The sequence below is a fragment of the Triticum urartu genome, chromosome 1A, assembly GCF_056163025.1.
Source record: "Triticum urartu cultivar PI428250 chromosome 1A, HENAU_Tu73, whole genome shotgun sequence".
Lineage (NCBI taxonomy): Eukaryota > Viridiplantae > Streptophyta > Magnoliopsida > Poales > Poaceae > Triticum > Triticum urartu.
Genome location: NC_141873.1, coordinates 342,885,645 through 342,901,485, shown reverse-complemented (window position 1 = coordinate 342,901,485; position 15,841 = coordinate 342,885,645). Strand labels below are relative to the sequence as shown.

General features: G+C 43.9%; 1 protein-coding gene across 1 annotated transcript; it reads left to right on the top strand.

The window, feature by feature from the left end:
* The first annotated feature begins 5,362 nt into the window (after positions 1–5,362).
* On the top strand, positions 5,363–13,663 carry LOC125510709 (cytochrome P450 704C1). Its single transcript, XM_048675964.2, has 6 exons — positions 5,363–5,872; positions 11,519–11,734; positions 11,834–12,127; positions 12,231–12,566; positions 12,689–12,892; positions 13,223–13,663. Exons 1-6 carry the CDS (start codon positions 5,561–5,563, stop codon positions 13,400–13,402), a joined length of 1,542 nt encoding a protein of 513 aa, XP_048531921.1. The 5' UTR covers positions 5,363–5,560; the 3' UTR covers positions 13,403–13,663.
* Positions 13,664–15,841: the final 2,178 nt, after the last annotated feature.

Here is a 15,841-nt window from a genome sequence, read left to right as displayed (position 1 = left end):
TTGAGATTTGTGAGACAAATCGTGTGGTGTTGACTGTGTCGTGGGTTGTTGTGGGGCTAATTATGGGATGCATGTAAAAAATTTGTTGTTTAATTGTTTAATAGTAGTGGAGAAGGGGACGGACAAAATTGCCGTAAGACTAGCCAAGTGAGCGGACGAATATAAAACACAAATTGAGCTGAATTTACTTCCATAGAGTGATTATCTGGCGAGATCATATTTAGTACTTATGGCGCTACTTCTACCTTTAACCGTACGGAAAAGCTATTTTCCTGCCGTCTGTTAGCGACAGGCATGTACGATCGTTTTTTTTTCCTTCGGTCTTTCTTTTCTGCTCTGGCGCGTAAAAAGAGCTTCAGAAAAATAGTGCCCATGTATGATCGTTTTTTTTTCCTTCGGTCTTTCTTTTCTGCTCTGGCGCGTAAAAAGAGCTTCGGAAAAATAGTGCCACTGCTAGGACTCGAACACATGACCGTTTGGTTACGACCACAACGCATTACCAGCTGAGCTAATCACCTATTTTTGCTTCATTTGCGGGTTAATTTGTATTTCTACCTTAGTAAATGAGAACGAGAAAGAAAAACTACAACACCTTTGATGAGGAGACAAAACCATTTGCTCCAAGTTTTTTAAAGGGCCGATGCAACGTGTTTTGTACTCCACTTGTCTCTCTTTTGTAGTGATGAATGTTTTCTAGAGAAATAAATGTTTCACTCCTATAGAATTCGAACAACGCTCTTTTTCTCGTTTATCATATCTCGGTAAATTCTTTTGTAATGAGATTGATAATTATATGTACCACAAACCTGATAGCTTATGTAGAAATATCGTCGTAGCTTTTTTACAAAAAAAAACTAATGTAAACATACACTCGATAACTTTTTTGTATAAAAATAGTATGGTAACTTACACATTGCATATCTGATAACTTATGCACCAGGGCCCTGGTACCTTTAGCGACCGAGGGGGGGGGGGGGGTTGATCAAATATACCCCGGTAATAGCATGATAACTCACACATTGCAGACCTGATAACTTATGTATCCCTGTCCTGGTAACTTTGGCGACCGAAGGGGGGGGAAGGGTTGACGAACTTTTGTGCGAATAGCATGGTAACTCACACATCGCAGACCTGATAACTTTTGCACCCATCCTGGTAACTTTGGCAACGAATGCGGGGGGGGGGGGGGGGGGGGTTGATGAAATATCCCCTCGGTAGATTTTTGTGTCGATATCATGATAAGTCACACATTGTGTACCTGATAACTTATGGACCCCAGTCCTGATAACTCTGATACGGGGGTGGGGGTGGGGGGAGTTGACGAAACACCCCCCGGTAACTTTTTGTGTGAATAGTATGGTAACTCACACATCGCACACCTGATGACTTATGTACCCCAGTCCTGATAGCTTTGGCATGAGGAGGGTGGGGGGGCGGTAACATTTGTGTGAATAGCATGGTAACCCACATGTTTGCAGAAATGATAACTTATTTACCCCGGTCCTGGTAACTTTAGCGAGGGGGTTGATTAAATATACCCACAGTAACTTTCATGTTAATAACACGGTAACTCACGCCTCGCAGACCTGATAACTTGTATACCCTGGTCCTGATAACTTTGGGGACCGGGATGGGGGAGGGAGGGACATCATGAAATATACCCTCGGTAACTTTCATAGATGAAGTGGAATTTTTCCAGAAAAATAGCTTTCGTTTTTTCTTATGACAGTAGTAACAAAGAGTTTAAAACAATTTCGTTGTTGAACTAATGAACAACAAACTAGGTTGGCGTGATGGTTGTTGGGCTTTGTACTTGGGCCTATCCTTTCCACCTCGACGCAGGTTTGAATCCTGTGTAGGTAATTTTTTTCGCGTTTTTAATTATGGTGTAATAAATCGATTGGGAGAAGCACGGGAATAGCGGTGGAGCGTTGTTTCCCCCGTCGAGGGGATCGTGCGGATCTGTCGCTAACGACCAGTCGACTGGTCGTTAGCACAGTCCTTAACCGTATAACGCGCACACCACTTGATCTAATGGCCGACCCATTTAAGTTTCATGCGAGAGAAAGCTTGTCCCGGTTTTGGGAAACTTCTGGAAGCTTCCCATCCAATTTTGGGAAGCTTCCGCCTGATTCTTTTTTGGGTTTTCGGAATTGGGTTTTGTTCAACATTTTTGTGGTTTTTAATTTTATTTTTCTTCTTTTTTATTTTTTAGAATGCACAAACTTTTTGAATTTTGGTGATTTTTTTCCTCAAATTTTGTATTTTTTTTCCAAACTTGCGAGTCTTTTTCAAAGTTTATGAAAGTTTTTGTATTCTTGAACCTTTTCTCTAATTTTGTGAACGTTTTCAAATATGTGTGTTTTAGTATTCGCAAAAAGGTAAAATTTCGAACCTTTTTTGAGTTCGTGATATTTTTCAAAGTTAATGATTTTTTGTATTCACTAATTCTGTCAAATTCCTGAACTTTTTTTGTCTTCCCAATTTTTTAAATTCTTGAACTTTCTCTTATTTACGAACTTTTTTCAAAATTGTTAACTTTTTTTGTATGGTTAAAGAAATGCGAGCAAACCGGCAGTGGATCACTGGACGCGAACCAAGCGCTCCTGCTAATGGGCCAGCACAAGAGACGGCGCTGACGAGCGCCTGTGCAGCAACCAGCGCTCGAAGCGCGGATATAGCTCTCGGTTTTTTCCCCTAAAAAAAGCTCTCGATTGTTTATGTACGTGAAATCAAAACGTGGATGAGTCACCTGGCTGAGACATCGCCAAGTCTCAGTCGGCTAAGCCTTAAGCCACCCCCTTCAGATTTTACGAGGTGTAGAAAATGTATTTTCAACGAAACAACAAATAGAAGGTTTCCTATAGCCCGGCCACCAAATGCACCCTTCAGTACAACCAACAGTCGCCGCCCTAATCAACGCGTGATCCTACACTGTGGTACATAAACAGATGTGCTACTACTAGATGATGATGACCATCCCTTGATCATATTTCAAGGCTATAAATAGTCGCTGCGATAACACGCACATCCCTTGATATAATGGGCCGGCCCAGCTAAGTTTCCTGCAAGAGGAATGCACATCCCTTGATCTAATGGGCCGGCCCATCTAAGTTTCCAGCGAGAGGAAGCTCCTCTCAAGAGCAACTAGTTAACGAGCGCTCCTTCAGAAACCTCGCAACGATTAGCGTCACTTGGCGCGCTCTCAGCCATTCGTCACGTGTCGCGTTCTGGACGCTCCCTCCAGATTTTTTTTATTTTATTTTTTCGCACACGTTTTTGGCTTTTTAAACGGGTTTTTTTTTACATTTTGGTTTTCCCCCGGTCTTCCTTAGCTTTTTGATAAAAAAATTATGAAAAAAATTGCGCAAAGAAACACGTTTTCTTTTTTTCGCGAAAAATCACGGTTTTTCTTCTACGAGAGGCACGGTTGTGCTTTAGCGAGAGTCACGGTCGTGCCTTTCTGAAACGAAAAAAACATATTTTCTGTTTTTTTTCTTTCGCGAGAGTCATGATTTTACTTTCACGAGAGGCACGGTTATGCTTTCGTAAGGGAAAAACAAAACGCGTTTTCTGTTTTTTTTTCTTTCGCGGGAGTCATGGTTTTGCTTCCGCGAGAGGTACGGTTGTGCTTTCGCGAGAGTCACAGTCGTGCCTCTCAAAAAAGGAAAAAAATACGCATTTTCTGTTTTTTTTTCTTCCGCGAGAGTCACGGTTTTGCTTTCACTAGAGGCATGGTTGTGCTTTCGCGAGAGTCACGGGCGTGTCTCTTTCCAAAAGGAAAAAAACGCGTTTTTTGTTTTTTTTTCCTTTCACGAGAATCACGGTTTTGCTTTCACAAGAGGCACGGTTGTGATTTCGCGAGAGGCACGGGCGTGTCTCTTTTGGAAAAGAAAAAAACCGTGCTCCCGGATTCAGTTTTTTCGCCCGGTTTTTTTCGTGTAAAAAAGTTCGTTAAAACCTATCAACATGGGATCCAGTTTTGAAAATCTCGACGTGAGGAATCCAATGGTGATAACGGTTTGAGATTTGGACGCATAGTTTAAGAGATAAAACATTTTGAATAAATGAACGAAAAAAGGGAAAACTCTCATGTTGCGACAAGTGGTGCGCTGCATGTGCGCCACTTGTCGTGACCTGGGAAGGTGGAGTGTTCTTTGCAACGAGTACTCCTTAATTAGTGATTTCAGCTCCTCCCTGTTTTGGGAAACCTCTGGAAGTTTCCGGCTCGTTCTTTTTTGAGTTTTTTTGGACATTTGTTTGATTTTTTATTTTATTTTTCATCTTTTTATTTTTAAGAATGCACAAAGTTCTAAAAAGTTGGTGGGGTTTTCTCAAATTTTGCATTTTTTTGTCAAACTTGCGTGTCTTTTTCAAACTTTATGGACTTTTTCATATTCACAATCCTTTTTTCCATTTTATGAACCTTTTAAAATATGTGTGTTTTCATGTTTGCAATCTTTTTCTAAATCCCCAAACTGTTTTTGAGTTCGTGATATTTGTCAAATTCATAAAACTTTTCAAATTTAATGATTTTTTGTATTACCGAACTTCTGTCAAATTCCTGAACTTCTTTTTTGTTCCTGAATTTTTTAATTCGTGAACTTTTTATTTATGAACTTTTTTCTAATTCATTAACTTCTTTTGTTTAGAAATACGAGCAAACCAGCTGTGGAGCAACCGAGCGGAGCAAGCGCTCCTGCTAATGGGCATGCGCAAGAGTCGGCACTCACTAGCGCCACGCTCGAAGCGCGGATATAGCTCTCGATTTTTGGTGCACGTGAAATCAAGACGTGGACGAGTCACCCGGCTGAGACATAGCAAAGTCTCAGTCGACTAAGGGCATGTACAATGGTGGTGGTATATGGTTATATATATCCCATGACAAAAAATAATTTGAGGTATCTATATTTATTTATTTCTTTCCAATGCGAGTTATCACTAGTGGGCCTCATTAAGAAATAAAAAATAAAAACTCTAGTACACATACATCTCTACTTTTTACTATAATCTTTTTAGATTTTGTCATCAGACCATATTTTTTTTCTTCAAGCACCCGCCTTCTGGAGAGAATCCCGCTTTCCTATACAAACCTACTTTACGTTATATCCGATCCTACATGATATGCGAGGCATCATCTTGAGGCTATATATTGTACATGCCTTAAGCCTTAGCCACTCCCTTTCAGATTTTATGAGGTGTAGAACATGTATTTTCGATGAACGATAAATAGAAGGGTTCCCTACTGCCTGGCCACCAAATGCACCCTTCAGTACAACCAACAGTCGCGGCCCTAATCAATGCATGGCCCTACGCTATGGTACACGCCCCTAAACAGATGTGCTCTAGTAGATGATGATGGTCATTTTTGGCCAGCGTCTAGAACGTCCGCTCTCGCAGCACTGCTGCAGAGTGCAGATCGATCCAATGGCGGTCCAGCCGGCCGGCTGACGTCTAGCGCGAGCATAGTTTATTCATCCTAGAGACAGCTATCCAGATATCCACATACCCACAGCTAGTTAAAGCCTCGGCCGGCCGATTCACAGCACATACGGTAGCTATGGCGACGGCAATAACAGAGTGCACTCCGTCCTTCTTGGCCGCTGCCGGCCTCGCCGTGCTGGCGATCTGCTCGTACCTTGCCGTCGTCCTCCGCCGCGGCGGCGTCGCCGGAGCGAAGCGGTACCCGCCGGCGGTCGGCACGGTGTTCCACCAGGTATACCACCTCCGGCGGCTGCACGACTACTACACGGACCTGTTCCGCGAGCACATGACGTTCAGGCTGCTCTCACCGGGACGGGGGCAGATTTACACGTCCGACCCGGCGGTAGTCGAGCACATCCTCAAGACTAACTTCTCCAACTACGGCAAGGTGCACAAATACAGTATCCTCAGGACTTTGTTTTTTTCGAGGGAATCCTCAGGACTAACTTAGGAGTACAAGTACAGTAAAATGAGTAAAATGGCAGTTAATTAAGGACCCCTTAATTCAGCTATATATGCGTGCTCATATGTGTTAACTAATCTGGACATAGAGAGCAACTTCAGCATGCATATGAGATTATGAGTTAAATCATTCAGACTGGCCTGTTAGATGAAGGATGTGGCTAGATCTCAGTCGATCGAGACTTAACCAAGTCTTAGTCAAGTGACACAATATATAAAAAAGAAGATTTTTTTAAATTGCACGGATCTCTACGTCAAATCTCATGAATATAATATCGACTGAGATTTCGTTAAGTCTTAGTCGACTAAGATTTCGTTAAGTCTCTGTCGACTGAGATTTAGCAATCCCGTTAGATGAAAATCCTGCTCTCCGCTTTGGCCTCAATCTTATTACCTCCCTCCTGCTATCGTTGGCCTAGTTTCGGATTAATTCAGTTTGGTATAAAAAAACTCTTGGAGAATAGTGTTGCTTTTATTTTGAAACCCCTGGAGAGCCCGACGTGTGGGATTTCCTAGGGGTGGCCGTCTGATGGGGTGTGTGCTCATCATCTTGACTTGCCTCCCTAACGAGGGAGCTGTGGTTTCAGCTTTCATCGTTGAGGGAAGCGCATTGTGGAAGAAGCTTGCCTGCTGCTTGCTTGCTGGTAGGTGTGCGTGGGTGATCTAGTGGTAATGTAAGACGTTGTGGTTTCTGTCAATGGAAGTCAGACATGAAACTCTCTTTTTTAAAAAAAGCTAATAAAGAACTAAAACCATGACACTATTATGGATCGGAGGGAGTAGTAGATTGTTATCCTCGTTAGAGATCTTGGACTTGGATTCGTTAATTGTAAAACAGTATCAGTTCCCCATTTTATCATGCAATTGGATGTGCTAACAACACATGTGCAAGAATTTTGACGCAAAACTAACTAATCTACGTGTTCCATAATGTAAGATTATTTTGCAAGCTACTTTAGCTTATAAAAACATCTTATATTATGGGACGAAGGGAGTAAAAGAGTTGGCCTCAGCAAGTGATAGTGATGTTATTGGCTGACATGTGTATGATGCTTCGGACAAATACACAGGGCGTACGAGTTAGACACCCTTTACCAATATACTCCTTCTGTTCACTTCTATAAGACGTTTTAGATTGTACAAATAGTACCCAAAATAATTCATGGTCAGTTGCCTAAAATGTCTTATAAAAAAGAATGGAGGAAGTACTAGCTAGTACCAATATACCCAAGAGTCAATTATACCGGTGGTGCCTAAACTTGGCGCAAACGGTTATTTTGGTGCTAGAACTAATGGCATACATTGAACTAGCGCAAAAACCTGGCTCGGACGTGCAAGTACAGTGCAAATCACGTTTGGATACGAAGCGATGCTGACTTGGCATGGGGCCCACTGTCACTGATTGGAAGGCTGAGAGGAGGGCGTATGGCCTGTTTTTCTTTTGCAAAAAACAACTTGAATTGGCATTTTATTTTTTTGACTCTATGAGAGATGGGTCCCATATGTCAGTGCAGTGTGAAAATTAACGATAAATAAAACTCCCGTGTCTCGAACCCTTGACTCTGCCTTGCACACAGAAGGATGTAGGGACTACACCTTCTAGTATTCACGTCACAAAATGGATAACTAATGTGGCAGAACAAAGACCCTCGTGGAGCTGAAATGGACTGTGATCAATGCCGCCCGTTTGCACCTGTTCTTTTCTAGAAATTTGTAAAAGGTATGTAACTTCTAATCTCAATAATGAAAATAATATTTAATTATTTGCGTGGTACAAATATTATACATACAAACTTAATAACTTACGTTTCATAATTGTTCACGTGTTATTTTAAAAATATTCATATATTTAAAATAAGATTTATGAATTACAAAAATGTTTGGCTAATTAATAACAATACAAATATTTTTAACATTACAATTCCGAAATATTATTTAAAGTATACAAACAATTCTGTAATTATACACACATGTTTATATTTCAATGTTTGTATAAATAAATATTCATAATTTAAAATTTAAAATTTCATATGAATATTCATTAGTGGCTAATATTTCAATTATATTTTTCTGAATATAAATCAGGAGTGAAAATTATATCGCACAAATGTTTGTATTCATCATTTTGTATCATTTAAATATAAGCTACAAGTGTATAAATTTTTTGTATCCATTGAATAAACATTTAAATCTCCGTATTTACCAAACATTTTTATATAATACTCCCTCTGTAAAGAAATATGAGAGCGTTTGGATATTTCTTTACGAAAGGAGTACATGGGTGTATATTCATATAGTTTTATTTACTAATCATTGTTTGTATATAATATTTATAACACACGAATATTTGAACATTGTTTTTATTACTTACGTTTTACATATGTATTAAAAACTAGTGCGTGCTAAATGGGCCGCGCTATTTGCAGCTCATATAAGTCCCACATGCGTTCTCCTGATGGTTGCTAAAAAAATATGCATCCTCCTTACATTCAAAACTACTATTATCAGAATCTGTCATTTTAACGTAAATGATGGACTGGCTTGGATGGTTAGCTATCCAGCAGTTGGTCTTGGGTTCAAGACCTGTGGGCGTTTGTTTCATTTTTATTTTCACGTACTGAGAGGTGGGCCCCATGTGTCATAGAGTCAAAATAAAATGACATCTGCTGCGTGTTGATAAGGGTTTTTTGTGAGAAATAAAAAAAGTTGAGGGGTCTTTGCAAAAAAGAAACAGGCCCCACGCCACGCTGGCGCGCCAAGTCAGCGTCAATTTCGTATTCAAATATGATTAGCACAGCATTGCATATCCATACCAAGTTTTTGCACCAGTTTAATGTATGCCACAAGTCCTAGGGTATGTTTGGTTTAAGCCCCAGCTTGCCACACCAAAATTTTGGTATGACCAATGCCCAAGCATGACCAAAAATTTGATAAGCTATTCTTGTTTGGATTGTAGCCATCGGATGGTCGATGGTCGTCCACAAATGCATGTGCATGCTAATCATGAGAGGGCTCACTAAGTAACTACCGGCCAAAGAATCTGCAGCCTAGTTGCATGCATCATAGTAATAAAAAAAAGTAAAATTGGCTGGGGCCCACCAAAACAGAGAGGGCAAAAGGTGACGCCAATTTTTTGGCGGAGCTTCTCCACGCCCTTGACTCGTCAACTCGTTGGCCAAAATTATACACGCGATTAGCGGCTGTCATTGGCGCGCCGATTTTTTGGCAGCAGTCCAAACTAGCACCAAATTTTGCGGGCAAGCCAAAATTTTGGTATAATATGGTTTGGTTGTCATTCAAATACATCCCTAACACCAAAATGACTGTTTGTGTCAAGTATAAGCACCATCAGTGTAATTGATTCTATACCCAAAACTAGGGAAAAGTCTAAAATAAACCTTAAATTTGTACTTTGAGTCTGAATTGAACCCTAACCTCAAAATCCTTGAAATTGGCACCCTAAACTCTCTAACCCCGGTCTATCCCGGCGTCTTTTTGCTGAAACCTCGTTTGTACTGGGGGGATTGCATATGTAACTGGGGGAGGGGGGAGGGCAGCGCTAGCTGGGCTGGCTATGGGCCATACTTCAATCGTTCTCGCCGCGTGGGCTCTCACCAGACACAACCCAACTGAAGCCTCCTTCATCGATCGGCATTGTGTGTTTGGCAATTGCATTGCTCAGTCGCATGCATTGCGCTGCACAATGCTAGCAGGATCAACCGATCTCCCTCATCTCCGCTCGGCCTTGTACGTTCTCGTGCTCCTTTTACTTGCTGGCTTGGCTAGCATGGCCGAGGAGCAGCAGCACAAAGTGGCGCGCGTCGTGGCGTGCATGATCAGTAAATGCATGTGCTGTTGCTGTAATCAGTTTGATAATGTGATGGTGTGCAGCTGCAACTGCAGAGCTTTTGTCTTAGAGCATCTCCAACAGCCGCGCTATGCGCGGCGCGCTAAAATAGATAAAAAAACGATACATAGATATTTCACAGTGTGTACATAGTTCATCATAGTATAGATAGATAAAAAAAACTAGTCCAACACGATAAAAACTACGGCGCAACTAGATAAAAACTACGGTGCAATTCAAACGTGCCGAGGCCGAGGCGGATGTCACCGGACCGAATCTCAGCATAGAAGGCGCCGGAGGGGCACTTGCGGACACCGCGGTAGCCTGAAGATCCCCGGCGGCGCGGCGACATGGTGGTGCCGCGTCGGTGGCGGGGCGAGGAAGCGGCAGAGGAATCAGAGGAAGCAGGGAGAGAGCGCGTGGCAATGTGGACCACGTGACGGGCGCAGCAATTTATAGGCGCGCCGGAAGCGGTGCGCCAAATTTAGTGCGCGACCTCCCGCCGCGCGCAATCATTTCCCGCGCGCCCGAGTTTCTCGCCTCCGCTGGAGTGCGTGAAAACGTCTCGCACTTGCTAAAATGGCAGTTTACCGCGTGCGCGGGGTTTTTGTCGCCGCAGTTGGAGATGCGCCGTTGCAAAACACAAGCTTCATGGAGTCCCTTTTTCAAAAAATATTCAAAATATATTAAAAAGTTTCAAATAATATTTTTTTCTACAAATATATATGCATGTTCTTCTAGTATGTACAAAATTTCAGCAAATTTGATTATTTGCATAGTGCATAAAAAAGACAATTATCAGTCCCAAAAACAAAAAGGGAAAGACATCTTTTAATTCATGTATTTATCTTTTTTGTGTGCATCACTTTTTTCTAGAAAAACTTTCAATATATTCATCATCAATTATGATAGTACAACGATTACCGACAATAAAAAAACTATATCCAAATCCGTACACCATCTAGTGACGACTACAAGCATTAAAACGAGTTGAAGACGCGCTGCCGTCATCACCCCTCCTTCCCTGGACTCGGACAAAACTTGTTGTAGTAAACAATCGAAAAGTCGCTGTGCTTTCCCTGTATGTTTATAAAATTTTATACATGTATACTACAAACATATATCTATGTGTATGCTTTTTCCAGATTTTTTTTGGATGTGAAAAAAGTATTTTTCTTTGAAGGAAAAATAAAGAGCTCCGTGAAGCTCGGTTGCTGTTTGCACTTTTCGATATCCCGTCCCTTTCTTCACTAGTACTCATCCAGCTCAATTTTTTTTTATAAACTACTCATCCAGCTCATTCTAGTTTCGAACAAAGTGAGAAGAGTTGTACCTCCTCACTCTAGCAATGCTCGTATTGCTTTAACTCATCCTATTTTTTAACTAATAACAGAACACGATATAGATAACAGCTAGTCATCTTATTTCGTCAGCCAACGCGCACAGAGTGGCGCTCAACCTGACGCGGAGCGAATCCCCGCCACTTATGCAATCCCCCGGGCACAAACAAGCTCTTAGCCAAAAAGGGCTGGGATAGACCAGGATTAGAGAGAATAGGGTGCTAATTTCACGGATTTGAAGGTCAAGGTTTGATTCAAACTCTGAATACAAATTCAAGATTTATTTTAGACTTTTCTCCCCAAAACTAATAAAACAGATGCCCTCACCAAGTCAGCGTGATGTTATTCGCTGACATGCGTACGATGTTTCTGAACAAACACATAGGGCGAGTCTAACTACGAGAACACGAGCGACCTCTTCGGCGACGGCATCTTCGCGGTGGACGGCGACAAGTGGAAGCAGCAGAGGAAGATCGCCAGCTACGACTTCTCGACGAGGGCCCTCCGGGACTTCAGCGGCGGCGTCTTCAACAAGAACGCCGCCAAGCTCGCGCACATCGTCTCCGACAACGCGGCGGCGAAGCAGCCCATGGACTTCCAGGCACCGATCTGATCAATCTGGCAAACCATCATTTCCTATCGATCATAGGGGGGTTCTGACAAGGCTGTCCTGCATGTGCATGTCTCTTGGATCGATCAGGCCTTGCTGATGAAAGCGACGATGGATTCCATCTTCACCATCGCCTTCGGCCTGGACCTCAACACGCTGTCCGGGGCGGCGGCGGACGAGGGGAGCCGCTTCGCCGCGGCGTTCGACGACGCCAGCGAGTTCATCCTGCTCCGCTTCGTCAACGCGTTCTGGAAGGTGGCGAGGTTCCTCAACGTCGGCGCGGAGGCGGCTCTTAGGCACAGGATCAAGGTCGTCGACGAGTTCGCGTACAAGCACATCCGCGCCAGGGCCGACGAGATGTCGGTCGGCAAGGCACACCACGCCGTAATCTAACCTGCCCTGACCTTATTCCATCGACTTAACACGCTTGCTGTGCTTGAAATTGAGCTCGAGTCCTGACTTGGTTACTTACTACTCGACTTGACAGGAGTCCAAGTGTGATTTGCTGTCGAGGTTCATTCAGGCGACCACCAGCGAGTCCGGGGAGGTGGATTACAAGTACCTGCGAGACATCATAATGAACATCGTCATAGCCGGCAAGGACACGACCGCCGGAGCGCTGGCCTGGTTCCTCTACATGATGTGCAAGCACCCGGAGGTGCAGGAGAAGATCAGCGAGGAGGCCAGGGAGGCTGCCGACGCCGGCGAGACCGCGTCCATCGACGACTTCTCGCAGAGCCTTACCGACGAGGCGCTGAACAAGATGCACTACCTGCATGCCGCCCTGACAGAGACACTCAGACTGTACCCTTCGGTCCCGTTGGTGAGTCCATCCATCCATAACAGCAAGCTCCAAACTTGTAATCATCGAAGGAAAAGTCGTTGCTTTGTGGGATTGCATGTAAAATTGTACTCCTACGTAATTTTTGTTGGGTGTTTCATCAGGATAACAAGGAGTGCTTTTCGGACGACGTTCTGCCCAACGGCTTCAGCGTCGGCAAGGGGGACATGGTGTTCTACGCCCCCTACGCCATGGGCCGGATGGAGCGCCTGTGGGGCGAGGACGCCCAAGCCTTCCGGCCCGAGCGGTGGCTCGACGAACACGGCGTGTTCCATCCAGAAAGCCCTTTCAAGTTCACAGCTTTCCAGGTATAACCATGTCACATCCCTCAAAAAAAAAGGTAACCATGTCACACAAAAACACCATGACCTTCCAAGTGAAACGTGTTCTGAACTTGAAAGATAATACTGGCAGCTGAAACTTGTTCTGGACATACCTATCCTCAGAAATTCAATGGTCAGATTTTAATATACTGCTCCCTCCCCTGTCAGCAGTATAGGGTACTTGTAAAAAACGGTCTATAACTTAGCTATATTTGTGAGGGTTATTTCTAAAACTTGTTCTGAACATAAGTTAGCTATATTTGTGAGGGTTATTTCTAACTCGGGACACCTGCTACTTGGTTGGTCTGCATGCAGGCTGGTCCGAGGATCTGCCTGGGAAAGGAGTTCGCGTACAGGCAGATGAAGGTCTTCGCGGCAGTGCTGCTCCGTTTCTTCGTGCTGGGTCTGCGCGACAAGGACGCCAGCGTGAACTACAGGACCATGATCACGCTCTACATCGAGCAGGGTCTCCATCTCACGGCTGTGGCGAGATGATTGTGCTTGGGCATATACACATACAGATACAGTAGCTGGCAGCTGGCTTGCCAATGCGAGTGACAGGCCCATGCGTCCTTCTGCAGAGACACCAAAGATACTATGCGACTTGTGTGTGGTCGCCACGCGCGAATAATAAGCTGAGTCCAGCGTCAGTATATAGTGTGGTCTGTGCAGAGTAGCATTTCTTGTGATTGTGATTGTGATTGTGATTTGTGAATCGGACCTCTCACCGGTACCAGAATGGATTGCTTTTTTTTCTCCGCAAACTCTTTTTTCTTTCTCAGAAGAGTACGTTTCTGGGGGCCTTCGTGTTCATGACAAATGGACCGCGGGGACTTGCGCATGTTTTTCTTTTCTTTTTGGGATTTTTTAATCTATTCATCTAACAGCATTCCGGCGGCTGCGTGCGTCTTCACAACACGGCTGCGCATGGATTGATCATAGCGGACGATGGCGGCGCCTTTGATGTCTTTTTTCCTTCCGAGGGTATCATTTTGAAGCAGGTGCCGACTAGAGGGGCCAAGAGGTGGTGTGGTGTTGCATCTATTGCATCGTCCGGCGGGTCTCGGCGGTGTGACGCAGTGGAGTCTCAGCAGTTGACGCGTGTAAATGGACGCGCGCAGGGTGTTGGCGTAGTGGTGACGTCAGATGACGGTTGATTCCTCCTGAAGATGGGATAACAGAAGATGGTAGCGGCGGATTCTTTAGTGTGTGTGCATGCAGAGCACGCTAAGGGTCGGCTAGATCGGTTGGTACTCTCGGCTCGCCGTGGGGCGGCTTGGCGAGACCACCGGGTTAGATGGTGTGTGTTCGTGCGAGGTCAGGGCACATCATCATGATTGTAGGTGTAGCGACATATGTCATCAAGGAGGTGTCTTTGAATCGATCCTTGTATTTATTTTGTCAAGCTATGTTGGATAATTTAACAAAGATGACATGTGTGCATCCTTGAACGCAAAGACCAGGTTTTAACCTCCTTTTCAAAGAAGAAAAGGTACAAAGAATACCAGAAGTAACATGGATTACATCCAGGTTTGTAGATCATCTAACGAAGACTACAATCACCGGAGCGAGCCGAAGGAGCGCCGCCGTCATCGCTTTTCCTTCATCGGAGTCGGACAAACCTTGTTATAGTAGATAATCAGGAAGTCGTCATGCTAAGGACCCTTAGGACCATCGCACTAGAACATCAACCTTCGCCAATGAAGAGAAGCGTAGATCGGATGGATCCAACCCGTAAATTCAGGAACACAAACGAACGAAAGACCAGATCCAAGTGGATCCACCAAATACCAACACCGACTGTATCCCACGAGATCTGTCGGGAACACACCTTCACACGCCCTCCGACGCTGCTAGACGCACCACTGGGACCAGGGCTAGGTGAGGAGAAGCTTATCTCATCTTCAGGGAGCCGCCGCAGCCTTGCCTTCGGCCTTCCCGAGTAGGACACAAAGCCTAACCAAGCTAATAAAAGCACCTAAAAATAGTACCCACATGTTGGTAAGGGTAGGGATCCATCGTGTCTCCATGACCCTAGGGCGTTTCCAACTCATAGGGAAGTAGTATGGGGTATAAGCACAACGAGCATACACTCAGGCATTTGCATAGTTTAGATATGCACAACCAACATCAAAGCACACACACAAATGATCGACCGACAAATAGGGAAGCCATAGAAAACGCAATGCCTAGACGGGGGGAGGGGGTAAAACGGTAAAAACGAGTAGCATTGATCCTGGCTCGGCAGTTGCAACCACCAAAAATGATGCAAGTGCATATGGTCCAGACCTGATATCCACACAAGCTCAAAACCGAACACACACTAGGCAAATGGTCAATCACCTACAACTAAGTGGATCCACTAATCGTGCGGTGCTACTTGTGATAGACGTTGGGACTTTTTCTAAAGAGGAAGGGTGAAGTAGTATAGTAGTAGAAAGTATTTCCCTCGGTTAAGAACCAAGGTTTATCGAACCAATAGGAGATTCATGCAAACAAAGGTTGACAGTACCTGCACACACACAAACAAATACTTGCATCCAACGTAGGCAAGAGGGTTGTAAATCCCCTTGTACTCATTAATTGTAAGGATTACTTCTCATAGTGGTAGATATATAAATTGAAAAACAAAATAAAAATAAATAAATTGTAGCAAGGTTTTAGGGGTTTAGTAATATGAGGTGAATGGACAAGGGGGGGGCATAACTTTCACTAGAGGCATCTCTCTCAAGAACATAGCGAACGGTGGGTGCACAAATTACTGTTGGGCAATTGATAAAAAAAACGCATAGTTATGATGTTATTCATGGCATGATCAATACATATCCATCACATCCCTAACAAGTAGACCGTTAAACTTATTAACGCCTACTACTATTACTCCACTTCGAGAGCGCTTCTAAGCTTGCCTCTCTAGGTATTAGTTCATAACAA

What these genes read in the sequence shown, in the direction of transcription:
- LOC125510709 (XM_048675964.2), top strand. Translation starts at nt 5,561, where the DNA reads ATGGCGACGGCAATAACAGAGTGCACTCCGTCCTTCTTGGCCGCTGCC. An exon ending in AGCAGCCCATGGACTTCCAG is followed by an intron (nt 11,735 to 11,833) that starts GCACCGATCTGA and finishes TGGATCGATCAG; the next exon opens with GCCTTGCTGATGAAAGCGAC. An exon ending in TCGGCAAGGCACACCACGCC is followed by an intron (nt 12,128 to 12,230) that starts GTAATCTAACCT and finishes TCGACTTGACAG; the next exon opens with GAGTCCAAGTGTGATTTGCT.